The following is a 13,837-nucleotide window of genomic DNA, read 5'->3' as shown; positions in this document are numbered from 1 at the left end:
GGAAAAAGCAGCCCATGGTGGGTCAGTATGTGCCCCCGTTGCCACAGTCCCACTGGGGGGCAAGGAGCCCCCAGAACCAGAGCCCACAGCTGCTATAATCTCCTCATATGTGCCTGTGGCTTCAGCAACACCAGCAGTGTGTTCCGCCCCAGAACCGTTACCCTCAGAACCTGACATGATATAACTTGCAGTATGAGGTAACACAGTACAATTATCAGCAGCACTATATCCCTAAACCTAAACCCCTGCGCAGTGTAGTCCGCACTAGCAGAGATAAAGGAGAGATATGGTGACCAAATCACAGAGAAAAATACGTAATACAGTATATCTTTGTGAAAAACCTATATTAGATAACACCTGACGCACCAAGCCCCCTCAGGTTATAGAATATAGGGATAGCAAGTTGAGTGAAAGACATGAGATGGAGAACACTCAGCTATCAAATGCACACACAGAAGGTCACAGTTTGTACAATGCAGAGGTTATTACTGACAATAATACTGCACTGGACTAGCTTACACAGCTATATAACAGTAGATATAACAGTACACAGTAAGAACTGGATGTATATCACAGGGTAATTGAACTATAAAACCCTGACTAAATGCACTCTTTCTTAACTATCACTGACTAAAAAGGCAGGTAGAATACTTAAGTGTCATGTAAAGGCACAGCGCTGACAACCAGGCGGCTTTACACAGGATGATTTGCCCAAGCAGTCCCAGGAACAGTGAGCTGAGAGATAATGGCGCCACAGACACTGACTGGGAGTGAGGAAAAGACAGATATGCAGCTCCAGAGCGGGAACATTTGCGGGAAATGGCGCTCTGGGGCTGGGGGAGTTGCTTCAGGTCTAAGCCTTATCCCCCTTGCTGGCAAAACCACCGGGTACTGTGGGCGATATTAAAATCGGTTTTGAGAGAAAACCTGACCTGCGCCCATGCGCTGGTGATCTAGTGGGATCGCCTGTGTCCACCGCACGCGGCCCGCCTCCCACTGACCGCGCCGGATCGCGATAAAGACCGGGTCTCGCGAGCGGGACCCACTTACCACCTCCCGAAGCGCGGCCACGCGATCCTGGAGAGCCCCAGCCGTGTGTGCCTAACGTGAAGTAAACCGGAGCCTCCGCTGTAGGTACCCAGCAACCAGGGCTCGGGAGTGTACAGCGCCGCTGGGGAGAGCTGGAGCCGCAGCAGAGAATGTCACAAGACATTTACCACTGCTGCTGCCCTGAAGTCTTCACTTTTTTACCACTGCTGCTGCCCTGAAGTCTTCAACCTAAGTATAATCACACCCATTTTAGTACATGGTGGGAACCATGGTCCATTATGAGTGTCTAAAATGGTGGTCACATCAATCGCTAAATATTGAAACAATGTTTAACTGCTAAATATTAAAACATACGTAGCTCAACTGTTACATGGTAGGTATTTACACTTCTGAGATTTGAGAGTGCTTAAATCTATCAATGTCATTTACCTTTGGTTACTGCAGACCACTATTTACTAAGAAATGTGCTTTGTTATATAGTATTTAATTGGTCCGCTGTCTTCCTTACTCCAGTCAACAGAAGTTACTGTATTTGGAGACATTTATCCCCCTAATGTTCTCTGATTACGAGTCAGGTGTGAATATGCTTTTTTTTTTTTTTTAGAAGTAAGAGGTGAAATTCCTTCCTTATTTATTTAATACTCTTTTTATCCAGTGTGTGGGTTCTTTTAGATCACTCACATTACCCTTTGTACACAAGTCTTACATGTTTGCATTTTTAATGATAAAAATAACAGTTATATTTTAAAAATATTTCTACTTTAAAAGTGTGCCCCCATAAAGGAGTGGTTTTTTCCCCCTTCCTTCCTGGTTCTTAGGGGAAGAACATTTCTGCAAGACACGTATCTGGTCAGAACTTATAAAGCCCATACTATATAATGCATTATTTATGGTTACAAACAATCTATGAACTTTAATCTAAATCTGCTGTAGTTACCAGCTTACTGAAATATCAGTTTGGTGGGAAAAAAGTGGAAGACTTAAATATCCCAAGGCAGCTGCTACAGATGCTGAGAGACCAGATCTGTTAAATTTTGCCACCCACATAGTTGACCAATTCAGACAGATGTTGTATCTGGTCACATGACTGGCTACTATTTACTGTATTTATTTTTGCCCATTATTTGCTGCACCAATTAGCAACCAACTTTGTTAAACAGTACCAACATTTTAGATACAAATCACTATAGAGTATGTTAGGACAAAATGAAATATCACTTGTACATATACGGTATGATGTAAGGCTATCCTTGGTAGCAAGAACAATAGTTCCTCAGGTTTCTGGGTAAGTGCACCGTTTACAGAATATGAATAAAAATGTCATAGAATGAGGGAGAATACCTTTCTGAAGTCCATGAAGCAGTGTTTCCCAACCCTGGTCCTCAAATCACATTAATATTCCAGGTTTTAGTGATATCCAGGATTCAGCACTGATAGTTAAATCAAAATAACTGAGGCACTGATTAAGTCACCCGTGCTCAAGTGTGGCTATTCTTAAAACAAGAGACTGAGGTTGGGAAAAACTGCCCTAAAGTCAGCAGCTGCTGTCTGCTTGTAGCTATGCTTCATTAACTATAATGGCAGCACTTAACTATGGAAGACCAGTGGCAATATAACATACTGTATAAATCACATAGACAAAATTTTTCCTAATTAATTAAGTTGATTAGTTTGTTTTACGCAACCTGTAAAGAAAATGGTAATTGGACTACAGTTCCCGCTAAAATGCGGTCAGTTCTTATCGGATTTATCTCTTAGACACCTTCTCCTCCTCATCACTGTTGTCTCCTCTGTGCTCTGCCACCTCACACAGCTGACTTTCGTCCACGTGTTCAAGGGACTCCGCTCGCTGCAGTGAGAGCTCATTAAGGGATATGCGAGGTAGTGTGTTCTGTTCTGGATTTAGCCACGGCTTAAACTCAGGCTTGTTTTTCTTTTTCCAGGCTGGATATTGTAAGCACGCCTTGTGCAGTTTCCGCAGAATCTGAATTAGAAGGGATCAACAGAAGAGTACCAAGGAGAGAATCAGTGGATAGGCAGACGCTAAAACAGTAAAACATAGTTGAAGTAAACCAGGAAAGTGAATAATGAAGAGTGACATGAATCTGGCATCTGACCTACTGTGACAGAACAACCAGATAAGATATAGATTACCAACGACTTCGTACCTTTGGTGCCAAATACTGTGAAGATTTATTCACCACCCATTTTGGTAAGGAACCTTAATAGAGAAAAAAAACAAAATTAGGAATTTAATACCTACCAGTAATTCCTTTTCTCGTAGTCCGTAGGGGATACTGGGAAACGTAGTTACCATGGGATATAGATCGGGTCCTTGGAGCCTGGCACTTTGAGAAATCAATAGTGTGTGCTGGCTCTTCCCCTCTATGCCCCTCCTGCAGACTCTGTCTAAGAAAACTGTGCACGAGGAGATGGTCATACTTTGAGAGAAGGATATATACACATAAACAGCAATGAGGCAACGAACCAACACACAACAACAAAAAGGGAGCAGTGCTACCCAAACCGAAGGATAGCAACGCCAACCAGAACAAGGAACAGGGACAGCAAGAGCAGACCCAACCAAGAAACTTACAACCAGGTAAGCAAGTAAACGAAGCACTGAGGCAGGCGCTCAGTATCCCCTTCGAGACTACGAGAAAAGGAATTACCGGTAGGTATTAAATTCCTATTTTCTCTAACGTACTTAGGGATACTGGGAAACGTAGTTACCATGGGGAAGTCCCAAAGCTCCCAGAACAGGTGGGCGAGTGATGAGACCCCTGCAAAACTGCCTGACCAAACTGAAGGTCATCACCGGCCAAGGCATCGAACCTACAGAACTTCACAAACGTGTTTGAACCAGACCAAGTAGCAGATCGGCACAACTGTAATGCCGAGACGCCCTGGGCAGCCGCCCAAGAAGAACCTACCAACCTTGTGGAGTGTGCCTGAATAGAAGTCGGCAAAGGCAATGCCGCAGAATAATAGGCCTGTTGAATCGTCAACCTGAGCCATCGAGCAATGGACTGCTTAGAAGCAGGATAACCAATTTTGGTAGCGTCATAAAGCACAAAAAGCGAGTCAAACTTCCTGTGACAAGCCGTCCTCTTGACATAAATCCTCAAAGCCCTAACCACATCCAAAGACTTTGGAGCAACCAATGTGTCAGGCAGTACTGGAACCACTATCGGTTAATAAACGTGAAAAGCCTAAACCACTTTCGGCAAAAACTGTGGGTGAGTCCTGAGCTCCGGCCTATCCTCATGAAAAATCAAATAAAGGGCACTTACAGGGTAAGGCCCCAATTATGACACGTGCCTCGCCGAGGCCAGGCGAAGTAACATCCTGTGTAACGGTTCAAACCAGTCCGACTGGAGAAAGGTCAGAACCACATTGAGATCCCACGGAGCCGTGGGAGGGACAAAGGGTGGTTGGATGCGAAGAACACCCTTCAGGAACGTTTGTACTTTCTGAAGTACAGCCAGCTGTTTCTGAAAGAAGATGGAGAGACCCGAGATCTGAACCTTGATGGAGCTCAAGCTTAGGCCCATATCACGCCTGCTTGCAGGAAGAGCAGAAAATGGGCAAGATGAAAATGCACAGTAGAATATTTTCTACCCTCACACCAAGAAACATTTCTTCGAGATACGGTGGTAAAGTTTAGATGTGACCACCTTACGGGTTTGAACCATAGTTGAAATAACCTTTGAGGGAAGACCTTTCCTGGCTAGAATCTCCCTCTCAACTTCCAAGCCGTCAAAAGTAGCCGCAGTAAGTCTAGATAGACAAACGGCCCTTGTCGAAGATGATCTTTGAGAAGTGGCAGAGGCCAGGGCTCTTCCAGAGACATGGTCAGAAGGTCTGCATACGAGGCCCGCTGAGGCCAATCCAGGGCAATCAGAATTGCTTGAAAGTTTTCCCTTTTGAGCCTTTTTAGAACTCTGGAATGAGAGGTATTGGAGGAAACAAGTACACGAACTAGAAAATAAGATTTTGGTACTTACCAGGTAAATCCTTTTCTTTGAATCCATAGGGGGCACTAGAGTACTCTTGGGATATGGATGGTTCCGCAGGAACAAGGCACTGAATAAATTAAATTTGGAACTACTCCTCCCCTCCATATCCCAGAGTACCTCAGTGTTTTTTACTGAGCCGAACAGGAGCTATAGAGAGGTTGACAATGGAGAATTACATATAACAAAACAGACAACAATAAAGTTGACACATAACGTTACTGACAACTAAACGGTTGACACCATAAGCGATAGAACTTGATAATTTGAACCAGTCGGTGAGAGTGTGTTACCATAAGATTCCCTGAACTTACCACAAGCCAGGTAAAACTGCTCTGGGTGGGCGTCCAGTGCCCCCTATGGATTCAAAGAAAAGGATTTACCTGGTAAGTACCAAATTCCTATTTTCTTTTTCATCCACTAGGGGTCACTGGAGTACTCTTGGGACGTACCAAAGCTTCCCCCGTGGGCGGGAGAGCTGTTTGACACCTGTAACACTAGGCGGCCAAAGCTAGATGCTGATGCCGCAAAAGTATCAAACTTGTAAAAGCGCACAAACGTGTGCACTGAAGACCATGTAGCCGCACGGCAAAGCTGTGTCGTAGAAGCTCCACGACCAGCTGCCGATGACGTTCCCACAGAACGTGTGGAATGAGCTGTTACTAATGTAGGTGGCTGTAACCTAGCATGAAGGTAAGCCTGACGTATGGTCAGTTTTATCCATCTGGATAAGGTCTGCTTAGAAGCTGGCCAACCCATCTTGGCAGCATCGTAGAGAACAAACAACGTATCCGTCTTACGAACTGTAGACGTTCGGGATACATAAACGCATAGTCGGGGTAATTCCAAGTTGATCGCAGCAGGACATTTTTTAGCAGTTGGGCAAAACCATGTGCACTGCAGGGGGAGGGGCAGATTTAACATGTGCAGAGAGAGTTAGATTTGGGTGTGGTGAGTGCAATCTAAATTGCAGTGTAAAAATAAAGCAGCCAGTATTTACCCTGCACAGAAACAAAATAACCCACCCAAATCTAACTCTCTCTGCAAATGTTATATCTGCCTCCCCTGCAGTGCACATGGTTTTGCCCAACTGCTAAAAAATTTCCTGCTGCGATCAACTTGGAATTACCCCCAGTGCGCGTGCCACATCCAAGGTTCCAGAATCTCCTGTTAACACAGGAACTACTATTGGTTGATTGATGTGAAAAGAGGACACTACTTTTGGTAGGAAAGCGGGATTCGTCCGAAGTTCCGCTCTGTCATCATGAAACACCAAATACGGTGGCTTGCATGACAAGGCACCCAACTCTGAAACACGCCTTGCCGAAGCTAGGAGAAATTTTTTTTCCAAGTGAGAAACTTAATATCCACTTGTTGTAAGGGTTCGAAATATAAAGACTGTAAGAAATCTAAAACCAGATTCAAGTCCCATGGCGCAGTAGGTGGAGTGAATGGAGGCTGTACTCTGAGGACACCTTGCAGAAAAGTGTGTACCGACGGCAATAGAGCCAATCTTCTTTGAAAGTAAATTGACAACGCAGATATCTGCAGTTTTAGTGTGGATAAACGCAGTCCTCCATCTAACCCCATCTGTAGAAATAACAAAAGACGGGATAACTTGAAAGATGAAGTTGGAAACTTCCGAGCTACACACCAACCTATATAGGCACGCCAAATTCTGTAATAATGAGCTGCCGTAACCGGCTTCCTAACTCGTAACATGGTTGGTATAACCGATTCTGGAATGCCCTCTCTTCTTAAGAGGGCTGTCTCAACAGCCACCCCGTCAAACGCAGCCGCGCTAAATCGGGGTAAAGGAATGGACCCTGTTGCAACAGGTCCGGACGTAGTGGGATCGCCTGCGAGTAGTCAGCGGAGATCCGAAAACCAAGCTCTCCGAGGCCAATGAGGCGCCACTAGTATGACTGTGACGGACTCTCTTTTGATCCGTTTTAGCAACAGAGGGAGCAGCGGAAACAGATACACGAGGCTGTACGGCCACGCGATTGTGAGAGCATCCACCGCCACTGCCTTTGGACCTCTCGTTCTGGACATGTACTGGGGCGTTTGATGATTGTGGCGAGATACCATCAGGTCCACTTGAGGGTAACCCCACCTCTGGACCAGCATGTGAAACACCTCTGGATTTAATGCCCATTCTCCTGGATGAAAATCCCGAAGGCTGAGATAATCCGCCTCCCAGTTGTCAACTCCCGGAATGAACACTACCGACAATATCACTTGGTGATACTCGGCCCAACTGAGGATTCGAGCTACTTCCCGCATTGCCATGCGGCTTTTCGTTCCTCCTTGTTTGTTGATGTATGCGACCGCCGTCGCATTGTCTGACTGCACCTGAACAGTCAGAGACCGAAGCATGTGCACTGCTTGTCGTAGCGCATTGTAAATTGCCCGGAGTTCCAGGACATTTATAGACAGCAATCTTTCGTGATCCGCCCAGAGACCCTGGAACTGATAATTTTGAACTACAGCTCCCCAACCTCTGAGACTCGCGTCTGCCGTGAGAATTATCCAATTCCAAGCGCCGAACCGTTTCCCTGCGGTTAGATTGTGTACTTTGAGCCACCAGAGTAGAGACACTCTGGCCCGTGGCGACAACCTCACCCTATGGTGAATCTGCAGATGCGAGCCCGACCACTGTGCGAGCACATCCAGTTGAAAAGGATGTGAGTGAAATCTTCCGAACTAAAGCGCTTCGAAAGCCGCCACCATTGTGCCTAAGAGGCGAATGCACAAATGAACCGAGACTGTGCGTGGCTTGAGCACCAATTGTACCAGATGACGAATGACCTGTACTTTCTGTTCTGGTAGGTAAATTCTTTGATTTACCGTATCGAGAATCATACCTAGGAATTGAAGTCGTTGAGACGGAATTAGATGTGATTTCTTGAAGTTGACAATCCAACCGTGGTGAACCAGTACATTGTATGTTAGCAACGCCTGTTGGAGGAGCATTTGTTGAGACGGAGCTTTGATGAGCAAATCGTCCAAGTACGGAACAATTATCACTCCCAGGGATCTGAGATGAGCTATCATCACAGACATCACCTTGGTGAATACCCGAGGCACTGACGAGAGGCCAAACGGTAGAGCCTGAAACTGGTAATGGTTCTGCCGTATTGCAAACCGCAAGAACCTCTGATGAGGTGGCCAAATCGGAATGTGTAAGTACGCATCCTTGAGATCCAGTGCAATCATGAATTCCTGTGGCTCTAGACCTGCAATTACTGAACGCAGAGATTCCATCTTGAATCTGTAGTAAGTGACGTACTGATTGAGACCCTTTAAGTTCAATATTGGCCTGACCGAGCCATCCGGCTTTGGTACCACAAACAGACTGGAATAATAACCCTGACCTTGTTGGTGTACAGGGACCGGAATCAAAACTGCTGCATCCAGCAGAGACTGAATGGCAATCTGCAGAACCGCCTTCTTGTCGTCCGACACAGGCAGTTCTGTCTTGAAAAACCGCATTGGCAGGAGACAGTCGAACTCTATTTTGTAACCTTTTAACACTAAATTGCGGATCCACCCATCTGTGGACGTCTGAAGCCACGCCAACTGGAACGTCTGAAGGCGTGCTCCCACAATTGGAGATCAGAGATGGGCTGGGAGCCCGTCATGCCACTGGCTTGTCGGTGACCTTAGCGTCCTGACGACTGGTGTTTGTTTGTTGGAAACCACGTCCCCGACCTCGTCTACCAGGTGTGGCCGTTCCTCTGCCACGCCCGCGAAAGGACTGAGGTCTAAAGGATTTGAACGCAGGTCCAGAATATCTCCATCTAGGTACTGTTGGAGGCAATGGTAAGAAAACAGACTTTCCTCCCGTGGCCTCAGAAATCCATTTTTCCAATTCAGGACCAAACAACTTCTCGCCACCGTAAGGTAATGCCTCTATACCTTTTTGACCTCCGCCTCCACTTGCCAAGAACACAGCCAGAGTGCTCGTCGTGCTGTAACTAGCGATGATGAAAGGCGAAAAGTGAGCTGACAGACGTCAGTAGAAGCTGTACATAGATAGTCAACAGCTTCCCAGATTTGATCAGCGAGAAGTATAAGGTGATCATCACTTAGCGCAGACTTGAGTTCTGTTATCCATACCATTAGTGCCTTAGTTACCCAAATGCCAACCAACCCAGGTCTAAGCAACACTCCTGCTGCTATATACATGGACTTTAGCATAGCTTCTATTTTACGGTCCGAAGGGTCCTTAAGCGTAGTAGCAGTTGGTACTGGTATGGTTAATTTCTTTTTAAGTTTAGACACAGACGAATCCACCAATGGCGGATTCTCCCATGTAGCTGTCACAGACTCTGGAAACGGGTAACTAGACTTAATTCTGCGAGGTATAGAAAACCGTTTATCCGGATTCTTTCGTGTTTCTAGTAACATCTTAAGAGATTCCGAAACAGGAAAACATATTGGAGTTCTCTGTCGTTTAGTAAAGACGACCTCATCATTTGTCAGAGGCTCCTCAGTTTTTGTAAACGTCAGAGACTGACGCACCGCTCTGATGAGATTATCAATGCCCGGGCTGTCAAAATCGTTACCATCTGACTGCTGGTCTACTTCGCCCTCCTCACCCTCATCTTGCGCAGTGAGGTCTGGCATAGAATCGTCAGAAAGCAACATAGCAGAAACTGGTAAATCATAAGACAAATGAAACTTATCCCTTCTACCCAAAGAGGACTTGGACCTTTGGAAAGGCTGAGACCCCTCCGGTTGTTCTAGCGGTCTCACCCTAGACTCCGATCTTGCCGCCTCCCGCTCTTGCCGAGTGGCGGCCAGTTCTGATTGCAATCCAGCCAGGACATCTGCTAGCATAGCCCATGGAGGGTCCGGGGATGAAACTGGCTTTGAAACCAGAGCGGAAATTGTATTTGTAGCTGAATTCACAAAACATACTGTACATGTGGTAGATCCATCCGGTACCACACTGTTACAGACCTTGCAGTGAAACTGCTTTTTAGTTTTTGCTGGTGCCTTACTCATTATGCAGACAGACAATACAAAATACAAAGACAGACAACTTGCCTGACTCAGTAAATAGCACTAAGGTGTCATATTATATATATATATATATATATATATATATATATCTATATCTGGCCAAGTGCAGTGCACGCCAGCAATATGAAACCTGATCCCAAATTCCCCCTAACACCCCTGCGCCTTCAATGGAGTAGAGATGTAGTACAGGAAATTCTGGAAACACAACAGGAAGAAACTGGAAGCATGGTTAAATATGGCCCCCCCATGCTTACAGTATAACACAAAGTGCAGACTTATAACTTATCCAACAGATTTAAATAAAAACATACTTATGTTGTATTCAAACCTATGACAGGCTTACAATGTTAGTGTAAGACCTACACTCTAACCAATCTGCACATTATAAGTGAATCCTGTTAAAAAAGGCTTAATAGCTTATTCTAATAACACATACAGCGCTGCTGCTGCTAAGAGCACACTTCTCCCTCCTTGCTGTGTGCTCCCCCCCCCCCCCCCCCGTGCTCCGTGTACCGCTCTCTATTACACGGAGCCGAGGCTTACATACGAGCTGAAGAGGGAGCCGGGAAGCGGTAGCGGGAGCCGGGGAGCGCGCTGCATAGAGCCGTGGAGTGGCCTATGCATGGAGAACGTGGCCAGCGCGGCTCAGGGAGCGGCGGGAGGCAGCATAGCGGTAACCAGGTAGCGGCGGCGGGCGGCTCACACATAATCACAGTGTCCCCACACAGCGGGGCGGCAGCGTGAGCTGACCACCCCGTCCCCAACATACCTGGACTCCTGTGGTGAGGGGCTATGACGGGGCTTCTTCTGTAAGCTCCGTCCAGCCTTTCCTGCAGGTAGTCCTGCACGTGGTTGTTAGGGAGCTCTTTTAGAGAGGACCGACACGCCACAGCTGCTTGTAGCAGCTTCCACTATCCCGGACCCACGCCTATTGGAAGGGGGAAGGGATGTGGAAAAGTTGAAAAAAGAAAAATCAAAAAATTCCAATAAGTGTGGATAAGCTCCACACAAGCCTTGTTGCTACTATGAGCACAGAAAAAACACTGAGGTACTCTGGGATATGGAGGGGAGGAGTAGTTCCATTTAATTTATTCAGTGCCTTGTTCCTGCGGAACCGTCCATATCCCAAGAGTACTCCAGTGACCCCTAGTGGATGAAAAAGAAAGTCCACGGTGCCGTCAGAGCGTCCACAGCTGCAGCCTGCGGATCCCTCATTCTGGAACAGTAACAACTGAGCTTCTTGTTGAGACGTGAAGCCATCAGGTCTATCTGTGGACAGCCCCACCGGTGAATTAGCTATTACCCTGGAAGAAGGTCGTGCCTGCTGAGGAAGTCCGCTTCTCAATTGTCCACGCCTGGAATGAATATGGCCGAGATGGCCCTTGCGTTGGCTTCTGCCCAGAGAAGTATCCGTGATACCGCTTGCATTGTAGCCCTGCTTTTTGTTCCTCCCTGTCGGTTTATGTACGCCACCGTTGTTGTGTTGTCCGACTTACCTGAATGGCCTGGTTTCAGAGAAGATAGGAGGCCTGCAGAAGAGCATTGTAAATTGCCCTGAGTTCCAGAACATTTATCAGGAGTGCAGATTCCTGACTCGACCACTTTCCCTGGAACTGAGCCCCCAGGGTCACTGCCCCCCAACCTCGGAGGCTGGCATCCGTTATCAATAGAGTCCAAAATTGGGTACTGAAACTCCGACCCTCCACAAGGTGAGAGACTTGTAGCCACCATAATAGGGAGATCCGTGCTCTTGGCGACAGAGCTATACTCTGGTGCATATGTAGGTGAGACTAACCACTTGTCCAGCAGATCTAGCAGGAACGGACGGGCATGGAACCTGCCGTACTGGATTGCCTCGTAGGAGGCCACCATCTTTCCCAGTAGGCAGATGCAAAGGTGAACAGAGACCGTGCGAGGTCTGAGCACCGAGCAGACCATAGCCTGGATTGTCAATGCCTTGTCCATGGGGAAGAACACCTTCTGCGACACCGTATCCAGTATCATTCCCAGGAACTGGATCCTTTGTGACGGTTCCAGGTGAGATTTCTGGAAATGTAGGATCCAACCATGATACGTAAGAAGGAGAGTAGCCAAGTTGATGCTGTTCAGCAGACTCTCCCTGGACACCGCCTTTATCAGGAGATCGTCCAAGTAGGGAACTATGTTGACTCCAAACATGCAGAGTTGATTCATCATCTCAGTCATGACTTTTGTGAACACCCTTGGGGCTGTGGAGAGACCAAAGGGTAAGGCCTGAAACTGGAAGTGGTGGTCCAGTCCAGCGAATCTTAGATAAGCTTGAAGATGGGGCTATATCGGGAGGTGTAGATACGCATCCTTGACATCCAGGGACATCAAGAATTCCCCTTCCTCCAGACCAGAGACGACCACACTTAGGAATTCCATCTTGAACAGAGATTTGAGGTTCAAGATCAGCCGTACCGAACAGTCCGGCTTCGGTACCACAAATATACTGGAATAAAATCCCCTGTTGTGCAACAGAGGAGGCACTGGAACAATAACCTTTGTAGTAGTTTTTGAATGGCGTCTTGCAAGGTAACTCTTGCTACAGGTGAAGCTGGTAAGCTGGACTTGAAGAATCTGGGAGGAGGTAGTGCTTGAAATTCCAAATCGGTACCCCTGGGATAGGAGGTCCTTCACCGAAGGGTCCCGGCAGGAGTTCGCCCACACGTGGGCGAAGTGTTGAAGACAAACACCCACCTGAAAGTCTCCCTGCAGCCGGGGCCAACCGTCACGTTGAGGGCTTAGTGGATCAGGATCCGGAGGTCTGGTCCAGAGATCCAGCAGCCGCTGGTTTGCGAAACTTACCTCTATTTCCCCTAGCTGCATCTGAGGCACCTCTGGCTCTACCTCTAAATCTGGCCACACAAAAGGACTGCAGTGAGGGCCCAGGATAGGGACGCCTAGCAGGAGGCGCAGCAGAAGGCAGATAGGTAGACTTCCCCGCCGTCGCTTGAGAAATCCACTTGTTCAGTTCTGCCCCGAACAAGGCATCCCCTGTAAAAGGAAGATTTTCCACGCCTTTCAAGGAATCAGCATCCGCTGACCATTGACGCAGCCACAGAGCCCTGCGAACAGAGACCGCCATTGTTGTGGAACGGGCATTGATGAGGCCTATTTCTTTGATCGCCTCACTCCTAAAATTTGCAGCATCCTGGATAGGATGTAGTAGAGTCAGAATCTCATCCTGAGGTACTGTAGAGTGTCAAACCCCTCTATTATATTATCAGACCATTTCACCATGGCCCTTGTAATCCAACCGCAAGCAGTAGTGGGCCTCTGTGCTATGCCCACTGCTGTATAAAATTGATTTGAGTGTAGTCTCAATTTTACGGTCAGCCGGATCTTTGAGAAAGATAGCCCCAGTTACAGGCAGCACATTCTTACGTGACAGCCTGGACACCAAAGTATCCACACACAGGGGTTTTTCACATACTTTCCTATCCTCAGTGGGAAAGGAAAATAATTCAGTAACCATTTAGGTGTTTGAATTTTTTTGTCAGGATTGACCCACGCCTCTTTAAAGAGTGAGTTTAATTCCTTGGATATAGGGAAGGTGGCAGAAGATTTTGGTTTTATATTAAAAAACAATTCTTCCTCAGGTATGTTGAAGACTTCCCTAATAGAATAGATCAGAGCCTCCACAAGCTGAGAGAGTATTATCACCCTCGATATCCCCCTTCCAGTCATCCATATCTGCCATGTCATTATCAGAGTCA

The 13,837-nt window shown here is 46.9% G+C and overlaps 1 protein-coding gene across 1 annotated transcript in view; it reads right to left on the bottom strand.

Annotated features, from left to right (window-relative positions):
• Positions 1-1,621: 1,621 nt before the first annotated feature.
• LOC134948856 (START domain-containing protein 10-like) overlaps positions 1,622-13,837 on the bottom strand; it is a 92,542-nt gene continuing 80,326 nt past the window's right edge. Inside the window, exons 5-6 of the mRNA XM_063937104.1 lie at positions 3,219-3,271; positions 1,622-3,034 (exon numbers count right to left, since the gene is read on the bottom strand). Of these exons, the coding sequence (XP_063793174.1) occupies positions 2,798-3,034; positions 3,219-3,271 (290 nt within the window). The 3' untranslated portion in view covers positions 1,622-2,797. The remainder of the gene's footprint in view (positions 3,035-3,218; positions 3,272-13,837) is intronic.

This window comes from Pseudophryne corroboree, chromosome 8, assembly GCF_028390025.1.
Source record: "Pseudophryne corroboree isolate aPseCor3 chromosome 8, aPseCor3.hap2, whole genome shotgun sequence".
Taxonomy (NCBI): Eukaryota; Metazoa; Chordata; class Amphibia; order Anura; family Myobatrachidae; genus Pseudophryne; species Pseudophryne corroboree.
Note: the sequence above shows the minus strand (reverse complement) of the source record. Positions and strands in the feature narration are given on the sequence as shown.